We start from the raw sequence: 15810 nt of genomic DNA, 5'->3' as shown, positions 1-15810 counted from the left end.
ACTGTGAAGAAAGCTGAGTGCTAAAGAATTGATGCTTTTGAACTGTGGTGTTAGAGAAGACTCTTGAGAGTCCCTTGGACTGCAAGGAGATCCAACCAGTCCATTCTGAAGGAGATCAGCCCTGGGATTTCTTTGGAAGGAATGATGCTAAAGCTGAAAGTCCAGAACTTTGGCCACCTCATGTGAAGAGTTGACTCATTGGAAAAGACTCTGATGCTGGGAGGGATTGGGGGCAAGAGGAGAAGGGGACGACAGAGGATGAGATGGCTGGATGGCATCACTGACTTGATGGACGTGAGTCTGAGTGAACTCCGGGAGTTGGTGATGGACAGAGAGGCCTGGCGTGCTGCGATTCATGGGGTTGCAAAGAGTCGGACACGACTGAGTGACTGAACTGAACTGAACTGAATAATATAAATGATAGTAAATAATACAATGTATATTTTTTGTTTTACACTGCTATATAATCAACAAGCAAAATGAAAAAAACACATTTTAACATTAGCTGCACTAAAATACTGATTTACTTTCCATTTCATGATTCTTAATAGGGGTGGAGTCCCAATTCCTATCGAAGTGAGAAAAGTATATTATATGTCACCATCTCTGAAATCAGAGATAATTTGATTGACTACCACAGACTGAGTGAGGTAGAAAAAATTACCTCTTACAAATTGTACAAATGTGATCATATACATAGGATTAGAAAGCCAGTAGAATAGTAGTAGAATAGATGCCTATACACTAGGGAGTTATCTGTCTGAGAGGAGAGTGAAAAGGGGTTGAGGGATGTGTTAACCTGAAAGTCACTTTCAGGATGAGCAGTGAGTACTGGGAAAAAATAAACACTATTCAACAAGAGTCAACAGTTCTTTTGACAAGTACTAGCTTATTACTGCCACCACAGCTTTGCACCTATGACATATGAAAGTTGTCTGTTTCCAGGGAATAAATGAGTATTTTCCCTGTGGTCTGAAGTCACCTATAAAGTTTGGATCTTTGCTGGGACTGGAGAAACAGTGGCCTAAGCTTTGAAACCATAAAGGAATTTGCTTAGGCAGCTTTAAGGGAATCATTATAACTCATGGCATATTCTTAGAACCTGAGAAAACTTCCTTATATTGGAAGCTTATACATTTGCAATTTTTAAGGCAGGCAGCCTCACTCTCTTTTAGATCAGCTTTTAGAAAATGGAATGATTCGGAGTTGCAATTAAAATTCTAGGCAGAAGCTCTTCTAGGATGTTCCATTGCTTAACTAAAACACAGCATGGAAAAGTAAGCCATTCAAGTTCTATACCTTATTTCACCTTCTCTAATGTGACCTGCAAGTTCCTCAATAAACTTCTCCCCTTTCATCCAGTAGATCATTGGTCCAGACTCTCCACTGAATCCAAAGAATGCTTTGCAAGGGATGTTCAGAGGCTTACCTGAGAATGACAGAGAGAAAAAACATTAGCAAATGGCTCTGGTTATCACTGGGAGACAGAAAAGGACCATTTAACATCCAAAGGAAAATTCAGAAGTGACCCATTTTCAACTCTTCTTCCAATCATCTGATCACTCACTGTAAATGAGAAAATTTTTAAATGGTTACAAGGGCTTCTGGGAAATTTTAAAAGTCAATATATTATCAAAAATGAGAAAGTAAAGAAAGTTACCAAGTTTTTAGAACTGCTGATTTTTACTGCTTCCCTGTTATGAACTAACATGAAAACATCAAATAGAATCCTCTTTTATTTTCCTTGTTTGAGAATATTAATAACTGCTTACTTGGACTTGCCTTTGAAGTTAACATTAATCAAAGTATAAGTTAATTTTTGATTGAGAAACATAGACTATCCACTATTACTAAGACTGAATAGGGAAATTTTGTTAGTTCTGATTACTGCATATTCTAAGAAAAATTGGATACTACAAATCAAAGAAGAATTTTATAATTACAAAAATATCTATAGAAAGTACATGGAGCAAAACCTCAGTCTAACCATATCTTCAATCTCTTTGTGTCACCGATAGTACTTCAATAATTCTAGGCAATACTGTAGCTTTTTACTTTGCATCTTTGATTATAGCTAAAAATGTTTTAATTATAAATGTATCATCAACTGTATAAGCAATTATTTTATGCTGGCATTGATTTTATTTTCTTCTTACAAAGTAGATAAGTAAGGGAAGAATGGTATAGAGAGCACAATCTTGACATTCCTGACAAAGGAATCCCCCAACTCATAAATCATGATATATCACTTTCTCTATAGCATGCAATTTTTGCCCTGGTTGGAACATTAGATGAAGCAATTTCAAGAATATTTTTCCTTAAAGAGTACATGGTAAAGTTGTTCCCACAATCACTCTGAGCTATGGACAATTTCTCCTTTCTATTCTTAAATTGATTCAAAACTTCCATGTTCCAAGAACCATTACTTTCTGAAAACCTTTATATTTAATCATGACTAGCAGATGGCTTGCTTTGAGGACCACTTACACCAAGAAACAGTTTTAATTGGAGTTAGTGTCTACACTGTGACAAAGAGGAAATTGAGAAAACCTCATAGATATATGGATGCTGGGTGATAGGCTGGGCTTAAACATAATAAGTGACTGTTACCAAATATTTGTCTTTTTATTTTATTTTTTAGGAATATTGAAGAAATTTTTATCAATAATTCTAAAGAAATTCAAATTCTTAAGGTTTATTTTAAAAATGATTTAGGATTACACAGGGCAGTATGTGACTACATGTGATGACATTATATTTCTAATAGGGAAATTTGGCTATGACACATAGGTCAGTTACCATCTTTTATTCAAAGAAATTTTAATGATAGGGAAAAATGGTTTTTTTTTTCATTTCACATATGATATTTTACATGTTTCCATACCATTCTCCCATATCATCCTGCCCTCGCCCTCTCCCACAGAGTCCAAAAACTGTTCAATACATCTGTGTCTCTTTTGCTGTCTCGCATACAGGGTTATCATTACCTTCTTTCTAAATTCCATATATATGCATTAGTATACTGTATTGGTGTTTTTCTTTCTGGCTTACTTCACTCTGTATAATAGGCTCCAGTTTCATCCACCTCATTAGAACTGATTCAAATGTATTCTTTTTAATGGCTGAGAAATATGTACCACAGCTTTCTTATCCATTCATCTGCTGATAGACATCTAGGTTGCTTCCATGTCCTGGCTATTATAAACAGTGCTGTGATAAACATTGGGGCATACATGTCTCTTTCGATTTTTATAATGCAAACTTCTCTCTCAGCAAAATGACATGTCATGGACTTTTGGGATCATTCAATTATTGTCAAAAGCTTTTATATCAATAGTCTTTTATGTTAATATATGTCTAACACAAATCTGAAACAAGATTATTAATTGTTGCTTTGAACATACGTTTTGTGATACAACCTTGTGTGAAAAATAGAAGACAGCTTTGTATAGCTAAGAGATTTGAATCCTTGTTTGGATCTATCATTAAAAAGTACACTATATGGCCCTGGGTAGATTACCAAAGTTTTTACAAACTGATTTCTCATATATGTAGTAACAGTGGTAATAATACTTTGGAGGCTCAGATAAGATTATCTCTACAAAAATACTTGGTGAATTCGAAAGTCCCATCCAAACGTATCATGGTTGTGTTTTCCTTCCAAGGCTTGGTCTTTCAACAAGTAAAGTTTGAGACATAATCCTATGTGTCAAATTAGATAGATAAGTGTTTATTAATATTTGACCCTGTCAATCTCTTGTCCTCTTATTTATGAGTTTTAAGGGGGAATCTCTTTTCTTATCCATAGTCTATAAATATTTCCTGGATTCTAGAGTAGGTGTGATTCATCCAAGCAGGCCCTTTCTTCTCTAAATCTGAACATAGGGTCTTTTTTATGACTTACTGCTCTTCATTTCCATGAAATTGAAGGTATTACAGTATGTCACAGTAGATAGCAAAAGATCTAGAGATGATATGCATTATTATAAGGATCCTAGTTGCTAAAACTACCAGAATATACATTTATACAAATAAACTCTAGTTGTCATTCCTTTGGGCTATGTTGAAAGAATATATCAAATAAAATACCTTTTTTTTTGTGGGTATCCACCTGCAATGCAGGAGACCCCAGTTCAAATCCTGGGTGGGAAGATCCCCTGGAGAAGGGACAAGTTACCCACTCTAGTATTCTTCAGCTTCCCTGGTGGCTCAGAGAGTAAAGAGTTTACCTGCAGTGTGGGATACCTGGGTTCAATCCCTAGGTTGGGAAGATCCCCTGGAGGAGGGCATGGCAACCCACTCCAGTATTCTGGCCTGGAGAATCCCCCTGGACTGAAGAGTCTGGCAGGCTACAGTCCATGGACTCACAAAGAGTTGGACATGACTGAGTGACTAAATACAGCATTCAGCACAGCATGTGGGTACTCAGGCCTGGTTTGATTTTAATAGAAAAAGAAAATTATAGCAATGTGCAAAAAGGTGCCTCCTTGAAGTGATCTATCAAAAATGACAGTATCTGCCCTTTCCTTGATACTACATAATGGGTGCTGACTATTGCAGAGATTTCTCCTGGAAATATTTTTACTCTCCCATCAGACAGGTTTTTGTTAAATAAATGCAAGAGACATGTTTCAGCAGCCTAGATTCTTCAAACGCTGAACAAATATCCTGAAGCCTCTGTTAACAGCCAAAAGAGGAAAACAGTCCAATTATCATACACAATACTCTGAGGAGAGCCCCAAAATGATCAGCTCTTGTGCCAGATAGTGAGAATCAATATGTGCCAGGTTGTGGGCACCTCTTCTCTCAAAAGGCCTGGGAGGGATCTCAGCGTTGATTGAGCAAATTACTTGAAACAGTCTCTCCAGGCTTTTCTAAAATTTGGCTTATGTGCATATGCAAACTCCTATCTACCATTTCCATTTGCTACTGTATTGTTTTGCCTCCAGATGTTTTCAAAATCATTCCTATGATACTGTATTCCTTACTAGTAGAGATGATCAACTCATATTTATATCTAAAAAGGATTTTACAATAGGTTGAAGACCATCAACATACAAATAACTTTTTCTCAATGTTTGTGCTATTCACAAGGTAATGGCTTTAGACATATCTCCCTTTTAGGTTCAGTCTGTATTACTGGCAATTTCTCTATCAGTTTAAGTCTAGACTAGTTAACACAACATATGTTCATACAAAGACTTAGAGATGGATGTTCATAACAGCTTTATTTGTGATAGCCAAAAGCTGGAAACAGTCCAAATATTTGAAAGAATAGATGAAAGGATACTCTGGTACATCCATACAAAAAATATATATCAAGGATGAACTACTGATAAATACCACAACAAATGAGTTTCAAAATTTCAAAACAATTATACTAAGTTAAAGAGGCCAAACAAAAGGGTACATGTTTTGTGATTCTATTTATATAAAATTCTAGGAAGTTAAAATTAATCTATAGCTTCTTAGCAATTTTAACATCTGTATGTGATCCAACCACTCCATATGAAAGCCTATGTCTATATAAAGACTTTTACTCAAATACTCATATCAGTGTTATTTTTCCCAAGTTAGGGAAATTTTTAGTCATTATTTATTCAAATAATTTTTGTCGCCTTTTCTCTCATTCTTCTGGGACTCCCTATGATGCAAAATGTTAGCCTGTTTGATATTATCACATAAATATCTTAAACTTATCTTCACTTTTTCCCAATTCTTTTTCTATTTGCTGCTTTGATTGGATGACTCTATCGCCTTGTATTCAGGGTCACTTATCCTTTCTTTGTTTCATCTAGTCTGCTATTGAACCCTTCTAGTGTATTTTTCACTTCAGCTCTGTGACTTCTGTTTGGTACTTCCTTACATTCTTTATCTCTCTGTTAAAGTTCTCATCTTGTACTTACCAATTCTTCTCCCAAATTTGGTGAGTATTTTTATGACCATTACTTTGAATTCTTTATCAGGTAAATTACTTATCTCCATTTTATTAAGGTTTTTTCTGAGATTTTATTTTGTTTTTGCTTGAAACATATTCTTCTGTTTCTTTATTTTCCTTCACCCTTTGTGTTGATTTCTATGCATTAGATAGAACAACCACTGCTTCCAGTCTTGAAGTGGTGGCCTCATGTAGGATATGAACCTTGTTCATCTTGCCCTAGTTTTTATTTGTTTCTCAAACCTTTTACTTGTCCAAGCAGTCTATTATATTTTTAATTGTTGTTGTTCAGTCACTCAGTCGCTCAGTCATATCCGACTCTGCCACCCCTTGGACTGCAGCACGCCAGGCTTCAATGTCCTTCACCAACTACTGGACTTTGCTCAAACTCATGTCCACTGAATCAGTGATGCCATCCAACTATCTCATCCTCTGTCATCCCCTTCTCCTGCCTTCAATCTTTCCCAGCATGAGAGTCTTTTCCAATGAGTTGGCTCTTCACATCAGGTGGGCAAAGTATTAGAGCTTCAGCATCAGTCCTTCCAATAAATATTCAGGGTTGATTTCCTTTAGGATTGATTGATTTGATCTCCTTGCAGTCCAAGGGACTCTCAAGAGTCTTCTCCAACATCACAGTTTGAAAGCATCAATTCTTCAACGCTCAGCCTTCTTTATGGTTCAACTCCTGCATCAGTACATGACTGCTGGAAAAACCATAGCTTTGACTATGTCAAGCCATAGCTTTGACCTTTGTTGGCAAAGTGAGGTCTCTGATTTCTTAATATGCTATCTAGGTTTGTCATAGCTTTTCTTCCAAGGAGCAAGTGTCTTTTAATTTCATGGCTGCAGTCACTGTCCACAGTGATTTTGGAGACCAAGAAAATGAAGTCTGTCGTGCTTTTCATTGTTTCCCCATCTATTTGCCATGAAGTGTTGGGACCAGATGCCATGATCTTAGTTTTTTGAATGTTGAGTTTTAAGCCATGTTTTTCACTCTCCTCTTTCACCTTCATCATTTTGAATAGCTCCTAGTAATTTTGGATGTGCCAAGTCTTGTCAGTGTCCCAAAGGGGAATACCATAGTTAGCACTTAGATTCAGGCTTTTTGGAACTCAAACTCTCAAGTAGCAGCTTTTAAAGTATAACAGTCCTGTGGATCCACAAGTGTAATTCCTGCTAGCCACCAGAGTCAGGCAATCTGGTGGTGTCCGCTGGGGAAACCTGGGGTTCCAGATGAATCTATAAGCTCCTTACTGGGAGACACGAGTGAGCTGGACTGAAGCAGAGGGAGAGCACATAGATGATGTTCCCTTCCCTGCATTTCCTGGGAATACCTCCAGAGCCTTTAGGTGTGAGCCAAACCTGAAGCTGAAGCCCCAGGGATAGCAAGTATGCCTCTTTCACTGAAAGACGGGATGTGTTCCAGTCTGTTGTCTGTGCAATGCTCTGGGGGTGGTAGTCTGTCAATAATCCTCTCTTCAATTGTTATAGTCCCATGGGATTCAGGGTCACAAGTTCTCTAACTCCCAGAATTGGATGATCAAGGGGCATTTCCTGGCAACAGCTGCAAAAACCAAAGCAGCAGATGTAAAATCTGGGAAACCAGATACAAGAAAGAATTCCCCTCTGAAAGATACTGGTGCTCCGGGGTGTGAAAGAGGGAGAGGGCAAAGACAGTGCTAGTCCTCTGAGATCTCTGGCAAGGTTTGTAGTCAGTCTTTAGGTGTTTTTAATTAGAAGGCTGCTCCTCAGACTGCAGCCATGATGATAAACTAACAGGCCTCTTTCATGGAAAGATTGAATTCCTGGGTCTATTGTGTCTTCTTATGCCCTGAGAGTGGTAGCTGTTTAAGAGTTCTTTCTCTATTGGTTACAGCCCTTTGGGATGTTCAAGTGTAAGCCCCACTGACCCCCAGAGCCAGGTGATGTAGAGGTATCCACTGGAAGCTCCCCTCTGGGAGACACTGGTATTCTGGAGCAGGCAGAAGGAAAGTGAAAAGATGGTACCCACTGAGAAAAGGAAAAAAAAAAAAAAAAGATAGTGCATTTCAGCTTTAGCAGGAAAAGAGAGTGTAAGAATGGCACCCTACTGCCTCTGTCCCTATAACACTGGTGCTTTAAGATTAACAAATAAATCTCACATAAAGGCTGGATGCTTTTCAAAAGCTGCCTCTCTGCTAGGCCCTGGGGTGAGTGAGTCTGCATATGAGTGCTTTAAGAGCTGCTTCTCAGTTTGCTACAGCCTTTTGGGTCTCGGGGACATAAGCCCTGTTGGTTTTCAAAGTCAGATGTTATGGGGATTCATCTCTTAGGTTCAGGTCTTAAGACCTTAAGTTGTGGTGACTGATGCAGGGCATGAATCCGTCACTCTTTGGGAAGAAGCCGCAGGTTGGTGAGCTCTCTTCCCTACTGTGAGTTGTCACACTTGGACCAGAATTTATGGTCAGTTTGTATCTCAGCCTCTCCTGCCTGCCTTTTTCTCATTTGTGAAACATAAAGGAGTTCCTTAGTTAGCTTTCACAACTTTTTCAGAGAAAACTATTCCATATGTAGCTGTAGATTCAATGTGCCTGTGAGAGGAGATGAATTCAGGATCTTCCTACATTATTATCTCAAACCACCTCCCTATAACAGCTTTATTTGTAAAAGCCCAAAACAACTCAAATTTCGATCAACATGTGGATGGCTATTGATACATCCCACAATATGAATAAAATTCAAAATCATTAGCCTGAGTGAAAGAAGCCAGATACAAAAGACTATATATTGTATGATTCCACTTATATTAAATTTTTAGAGAACACATGACTATAAAAACCGAAGCACATCAGTAATCACTTATGGCTGGGGTCAGGGTTTGACTTAAAACCCAAAGGAAGAAACTCTTAGGAAATGATGGCAGTGTTTTAAAGTTGCAGTGTGATGATGGCTACACAAATGTATAAGTTTACTAAGAGCCAATGAGTGATACATGGGTGAATTGTATGATATGTAAAATTCAGCTAAATAAAGCTGTTAAAAGTTTAAAAAATCTATGTTCTCAGGAAGTTTACATCTGTGAATAGAAAGAGGAAGAGGTGAAGGACAATACATAGTATTAAATAAATTAAATACAATGCAAGCCGTATTCATGTTCTAAGAGATCTCAATGTTTTTGTTTTCAAAACTAAAGTAAGCACTCTAATCACTGAATTGTCTATGCTAGAGTCTCTTGCTAGCCCGAAGAGATTCTGTTTTGCATTTCAAATCCATATAATTGCTCTGGGACAACTTTAAAAGAACCAGAGGCTGAATTATCTATTGTGAGAGAATTGCAGTTAAGAGTGGAATAGTATCTATTTAATTTTGGCCACACATCTTAATCTCCCCCTGTTCCTGGATTTTCTAAGAATTTCTCAAGGGCGAAAATTTGATTTTCAGTTTCTTTGTTGAGATCTGCCCTTCCCCCCATCCTGTGATGGACTATAGATTTTATAAAGGCCACAGATAACCAGCAAGGCTCTACTTTTTCCACACAGTTGTTCTTCATTCTTTGTTTTTCTCTTTAAACAATTTCAACAAACCTCTTTTACTGTCTCTTTTAAATTGCCCTATTATCTCAATTTCTTGGGATGCAATATTTTCTATCTGTGCCAGTGGAAACACACATATGGTGGTTAATTTTCTTGTGAGGTTTGTAATTTTGTTACTGTATTTGCATCTACAGTAAGGATTGTTTTCTTTGGGAGCCCTGGGTGGTGAGGGCTGTGGAGGCATTCCCTCAGAGTGGTTCCAAGTTTGCCTCTGCCAAGTCCTTACAAGTTTCACTGGTTTGGAAACAGTGTTTCTGTTAATTTCTTAGCTTGGGGGTTTCCACCACATGTGGGTTGTGTGAATTTAAAGTCCACATCTATGTTTGGTACGAGTTTAGAGTTCCGATTTCTCTGGAGTGTCTCTTCATTCATGGCCATGACCCTGGACAGAATGTAAATTTCCTGGCCACTTTCCTAGATCAATGTGCAGAGTTTTCTAGTTCTTGTTTCAGGAACTAGAGTTTCAGGCTTCATAGATCATTCAAACATCGAGATTTTTGCTGGGATTTCAGTTCTAGATCCACTCTTCACACAGATATGTGGTTCTATGGCCTGACCCTGAGCTCAAGCCCTTAGACTTTTAAGGTGCTTATCTGATCCTGATATCCTTAGGCGGTATTTAGGTTTAGTTGATGCTCCCTTCTCTGGGTTTGAGTTCCCTTTTCATTCCTAAAGATTAGAAATTTCCCCTACTTGCTATCATGCTGAGCTAAGCATGTACAATCTTTGTTTTATTTTGACCAGCATTTCTCTGCGTTTAGAACCAGAGATGATTCTTTACCACATCAGTCTATCCTATTAACTAGTTGTATAAAGTTCCACCACCAAAACCTACAAGCAATATATCTTAGGCCTGAATGATGAAGTTAATTTTACTTTCAACCAAGGAGTTAAAGCTAAAATTTCTATTCCTGTTACTGCTAACATAAATGAAAGTTCTCCTTTCTTCCCTGGGCTCACACTTAGATTTGACCTTTACAAGATGAGATGAAAGGAGGAGGGGATATTTGTGATGCCATTGTAAAAGCCACTCACCTTCCTGCTGTGCTTTATGTACTTAAGCTTGTAGCTTCAACTTTCAAGAGCTTTATTCCTTCAGGAGAGTGCGTAATTAGGGCACACACCTTTTACTTATTTGCACATGAGGTGCTGAGTGTCCTGATCACATGCTCCAGTCACATGCTTGTAACATTAACATTGATTAATGTTAAGACACAAAAAACATAGGGGTATGTGTCCCGTTCTTTCACTTGTGAGACACATTTTAAGAAGTTTGTTCTAAAATACACTGAAGTTTGTAAATTATTTCCTCAACAACTTATAGCAGAGCTGAAGTTATCATTATATTAATGTCACACTTTTATGAATTTAAATATGCCTTTTCTTGAGTGAAAGAGAAAGAATGGAGTCATAACTTGCATATGGGGAATCCCCATTAAGAGTGCCTGATATTGAATGTCATCTGTCCAGTGTGTTAAAAAAGGAAAAAAGTTTAAAATAAATAAATTTATATTAAAAAATCTAAAAAAAAGGAAAAATTGAGAACCACCTATCTAGGGATGTGATTTTCTTGAGTTGAATTAAAACATAGCCCTCCACTTTGGAAAATTACACACATATACATACACACACAAAACAGCTCAGGTGTGGTTGAATCACAAGATAATTCTTCATTGCTCACACTGGCCTTTCCTATCAATCATCTAATAGGCTAAGTAACCATTTGTAGCCCAAACTATATTGATGAAAGCACCAGGGTTCTTGATTTCACTGTGATTACAGTCTCAAAGCGAATGGATTGGACAGAAATAAACTGAATTTCCTGAGGTAAAATAATGTCCAGCTTCGATAATGAAAAAATAATCCATGTCTTCTAATATGTTAATACAATGTTCAATCTATTAGAGAAAATGTTGCCTTCCCATTTCTATATATCTGGAAGAAAAAGCAGCCTGACATTCCAGAGTAGTTTTGTGCAACTATTCCCCCACATTTTTCTAAAGAAGAACCCTCTTGCCATCATTTTCTTAATGAGTTGATACAACCACTGGAATTAATTATAAATTATAGTTGAGAGAAAGCTATTATGAAGCTAAAGGCAGGAATAAAAAATGTATTTCTTCCAGTAAGATTCAATAGGAGATGAAAAATTGATGAGAGAGAGAGAGAGGAGATGGTTATCCCAGCTGGTGGAAACTGAAGAGATTAAGATTTTGTGAGAAAAGAAAGTGGATACCAAAGCTAATTGACAATTGACTGGGGAAGGCAAAAGACTAGGAGAAAATCCTTGAGTACCTTTATACTAATTATTTGGAAATGGTGAAAAATGTGTGCGTGAGAGAGAGAGAGAGAGAGAGAAACTTACTACTGTTTCTTGTTTTACAATGCATATAAAGGAAATCTTTTTAGAGGTGATGCCCACAGCTATTTGTCTATACTAAAGACAAATGGCATAGCAGCAGGACTCAAAGATGAGACTGTTTTCATGAATAAAAGTATAACCAATGAGGTTGCTTTGGTCTATAATTGGCTCTTAGGGATAAGTGACATAAAGTCCAGTGGAAAAGGAAATGTTTAGAGTTTACCAAGCCGTCTCATCAAGTAGCCTCAATCCCAATAGAAATTTCTTTTACTGAATTTCATCAAGGGTCAATAAACATAACTCCCTTTGTGACTATGTAGCATGCCCATAAACCTTATTTACCTTTTTCATCCCCTTAGAACAGGGCTTGTTTGGCTCAGTGTCTGAAGATACTTTTCTCATTCATATTTCTGATTCAAGGGCACAAGTTGTAGGCAAGGTAGAAACACAGCATGGGAAGAGTATTGGGGTCAGGACACTGAAGTTATAAGCCTCGTCTTCTCACTAAGTTTCTGTAATTTTTTTTTATAAGTTCATTCTTCAAATAGCCTCCATTTCTTCTTCTAAAAAATGATAATCAGCTAAGAGAATTTCCAAGGACCTTTTCAGATCTGACGTTCCTATATTTCAAGAAGCTGGCCTACAGTGGTGGGTGTTAGGATTTTTCAGGTGGGAAGAATTTCTCGCATTGGAGTGCAAGCTCTGAAGTAGCAGTCATTAGTTCTTTCAGTAAAAGGAAGAAGATGTGAGTCCCTCTGCCCTGGGTAAATTTTAGCTTTATCTCCAAGGTCTCTCAGCCCTGGTTTCATGTCTGAGTCTGCCTGCCTGCTGTGCCTGGAGCCCTAGTTCCTGTGTATCTCCCCAACCTCTGACTGTTTATTGCAGAATGAGTTTCCTGCCTGTGAACACTACCTTGCCTTGAACCCTAGTTCCTCTCTGTCCCACTGGCCCTTAGTTGCTTATGTTGGCTCTGCTGATCTTGGCTTATGGCTCTGCTTTCCTTGACCCAGTGCTTTCCATATCTTGGCTTGACAAAGGGATTTTTAAAAAGTTCCCTATGGGAAAAGACAAAGACCTTGGGTATTAACTCACTCCACTAGCAAGTCCAATTTGTACTCAGCAAATTGAGATGTCGAGAGAGTTGAAGTAAGCAAATACTCTGTGTGCGTGTATGCAAGTGTATATATAGTTGCAAAAGAATTCATTTGGATTGAATTAATAGTTCAAAATTAAATGCACATGATTCTTGGTAATTTGTTAGGTGGAAGAATAAACAGACAACTTTTAATACTTTAATATTAAATGACTTCATTTTAAAAAATTCCCTTATTGATCTAGAAATGTAGATTTGTAGAGTAGCCAACCTGTGTAATCAATTTAAAATGATTTAAATCCATGTGAGATTCATATTTAAAGCTATTTTCATTTGTTTCAAAGTTATTTACTTGATTTCCAACTATATAGAATTAAATATTAAGGTTTATAATGTTATGTCTATTCTAGGAACCAGGCAAGAGAATAGTAAAAACACAGGGTAACCATTCTTTCTCTAAAGGGAGTAACCTTTGTCATTTGAGAATATCTGATTGGAAGCAAATCTTTTTCACTTTCTCCCCTTCTGCTTCATCAATAGTACTTCTGAATCCCTTACTGATAAGATCACAACTTCTGGTACTAGGACTTACTGGCTAGTCAAATTCTGCTATACCAGTTCAGAGGAGAAATGCGTCAATACAACCATAGTAATTCTTACTGTGTGTCTGAAGACTGATCCAGGTATTACGTGTTACTGAGGAAAATGCTGATCTGTTTTCTGGGCATAATAGTGTGATTTAAAATATGGTTGTGCAAAGTTTTAAAAAGTCTTCAACAAAAGATAAAATGTGGCTCTAGATTTAACATAGGTGGCATTCACTTTGATAAGACTTGCTGGTTGTTTGCGGGCTGTGACTCCAGAATTGATGTTAAAAATAATCCCACAAGGATCCTTTAATACTTCAGAAAATGGAAATATCAAAGTTTAATGCCAGTTGTGAAAATGAAACCTGAAGATATCCACAGATTTCTGATCAGATTCCTGTCACAGTATTGATTTTCTGAAGTCCCACAAGGGTTCTTTTGGACTATTGATGTCCTTTGACAACAAATTCCCCTAGTCCTGCCATTCATTATACTCTGTTTTGCTGCCTACTTGATTGACATGCCTCTACGTTCCTCTTTCCTCTTTTGCCTATTTAAAGCCTCACCCTCCAAGGTCTAGCTCAAGTGTAATCTATACCATGAAACCAGCCCTGACTAAGTACACACTGACTTATCTCTTTTTCTCTAATCCATTTTCATATGTTCATAGGGAGTTAAACATGTAGCTGTGTTCCACTTCACAAATTATTACAACAAAAATAAGCTAAGTGACTGCTGCTGCTAAGTCACTTCCATCGTGTCCGACTCTGTGCAACCCCATAGATGGCAGCCCACCAGGCTCCCCCGTCCCTGGGATTCTCCAGGCAAGAACACTGGAGTGGGTTGCCATTTCCTTCTCCAATGCATGAAAGTGAAAAGTGAAAGTGAAGTCGCTCAGTCGTGCCCGACTCTTAGCAACCCCATGGACTACAGCCTACCAGGCTCCTCTGCCCATGGGATTTTCCAGGCAAGAGTACTGGAGTGGATTGCCTTTGCCTTCTCCGAGTTAAGTGACTAAGTTGTTCTAAATTAATCACCAAAGACACTCAGTGAGTAAGGTATTAATATTCTCAGTTTACAAATGAGCAAACAGAGCAGAGAGAAGTTAAATATCTTATTCAAAGCCACAGATATTGTAAGTGAGAAAGATGTAAAACCATAGTTTAGCTCCACAGCCAAAGATGCTAACTGCTCATCCACACTGCCTTTTCCTAGACGTTTGTCTCATTTTCCAATTAAATGTTATAGTATTTAAAAGTGGAAACCAAATCTTATATTTCACTTTCATTTCCATAGAGAGATCAGCATAGTGCAAGTCATACAGTTGTGCCCAACTGTACTTGCTTGATTCTCAATATCTTAGCTCAAGTTTCAACTTTTTTCTTATTTTTAAATTTTTCTTTTATGGCATTAAATATATCCTTGTAAGCCATCAAAAATCCATTTTGGAATAATAATCAAATGCCCTGCAGTTCAAGTTTTTCCTTTCTTTCCCCAACTCTCTTGAAGTGGGAGAAGGGAACAATGGAAAGGGAAGAGGAACACACATAATCCGTCCTTGTTCCATCAAGGCATGATCAACAACAAAATGAGAGGAAACTTCAACGATTATATGCCTGTGAAAATTAGCCAATGTGCTGTGTCAGGCAATACCAGTAAAAGAGGGCAACCATCACTTTTTGTTTTGGATTTTATCTTGAATTGTTCTGTGTTTGAATCTCTCTGCCCGTATCCATATATTTCAAAAGGGAAAAGAGAATTGGTTCAATGAATCCAGAAAGGAAGAACAGAACAATTACGTCCCATTCATTTAATAAATTCAAATAAATTTTCTATTCTTTAGACAGAGGATGCATGAACAACAGAAAACAAAGACTTTTGAAGCTAATTATTACAGTTAACAATATCATAATACACAAGAAGTCATCTATTTATACCTTTGCTGAAAGGTATGATGATTAAAATGAAACAACAAGAATAACACGAATGAAATTCTGAAAGTCAGTGAAGTATATTTTGGGGATTTCATGAATCTGCCAATGATTTATCCCCATTCCTTAAGCCATATAATTCCCAGTTCTGGGTTCTCACTTTGTTTCTCTTGCAACAACAATGAGCCAACCACCCTGCAGGAGATGGATTCCCCATTCCATCCCAATGGTATCCTACACTGCTCCTAGCCACTCAGACTTGGTAGCTTAAATAACTCTTTGCCACTGTTACTTTCCACTACAAACTCTGTGTACCTTCCAAAGTGA

General features: G+C 37.5%; 1 protein-coding gene across 19 annotated transcripts in view; it reads right to left on the bottom strand.

Moving 5' to 3' along the window:
* IL1RAPL2 (interleukin 1 receptor accessory protein like 2) overlaps nucleotides 1–15810 on the bottom strand; it is a 1479983-nt gene that overhangs the window by 49835 nt on the left and 1414338 nt on the right. For all 19 annotated transcript variants that reach the window (XM_061409315.1, XM_061409320.1, XM_061409306.1 and 16 more), the window contains one exon: nucleotides 1300–1429. In XM_061409315.1, coding sequence (XP_061265299.1) covers nucleotides 1300–1429 — 130 coding nt within the window. The remainder of the gene's footprint in view (nucleotides 1–1299; nucleotides 1430–15810) is intronic.

This window comes from Bos javanicus, chromosome X (genome assembly GCF_032452875.1).
Source record: "Bos javanicus breed banteng chromosome X, ARS-OSU_banteng_1.0, whole genome shotgun sequence".
NCBI classification, from domain to species: Eukaryota; Metazoa; Chordata; class Mammalia; order Artiodactyla; family Bovidae; genus Bos; species Bos javanicus.
Note: the sequence above shows the minus strand (reverse complement) of the source record. Positions and strands in the feature narration are given on the sequence as shown.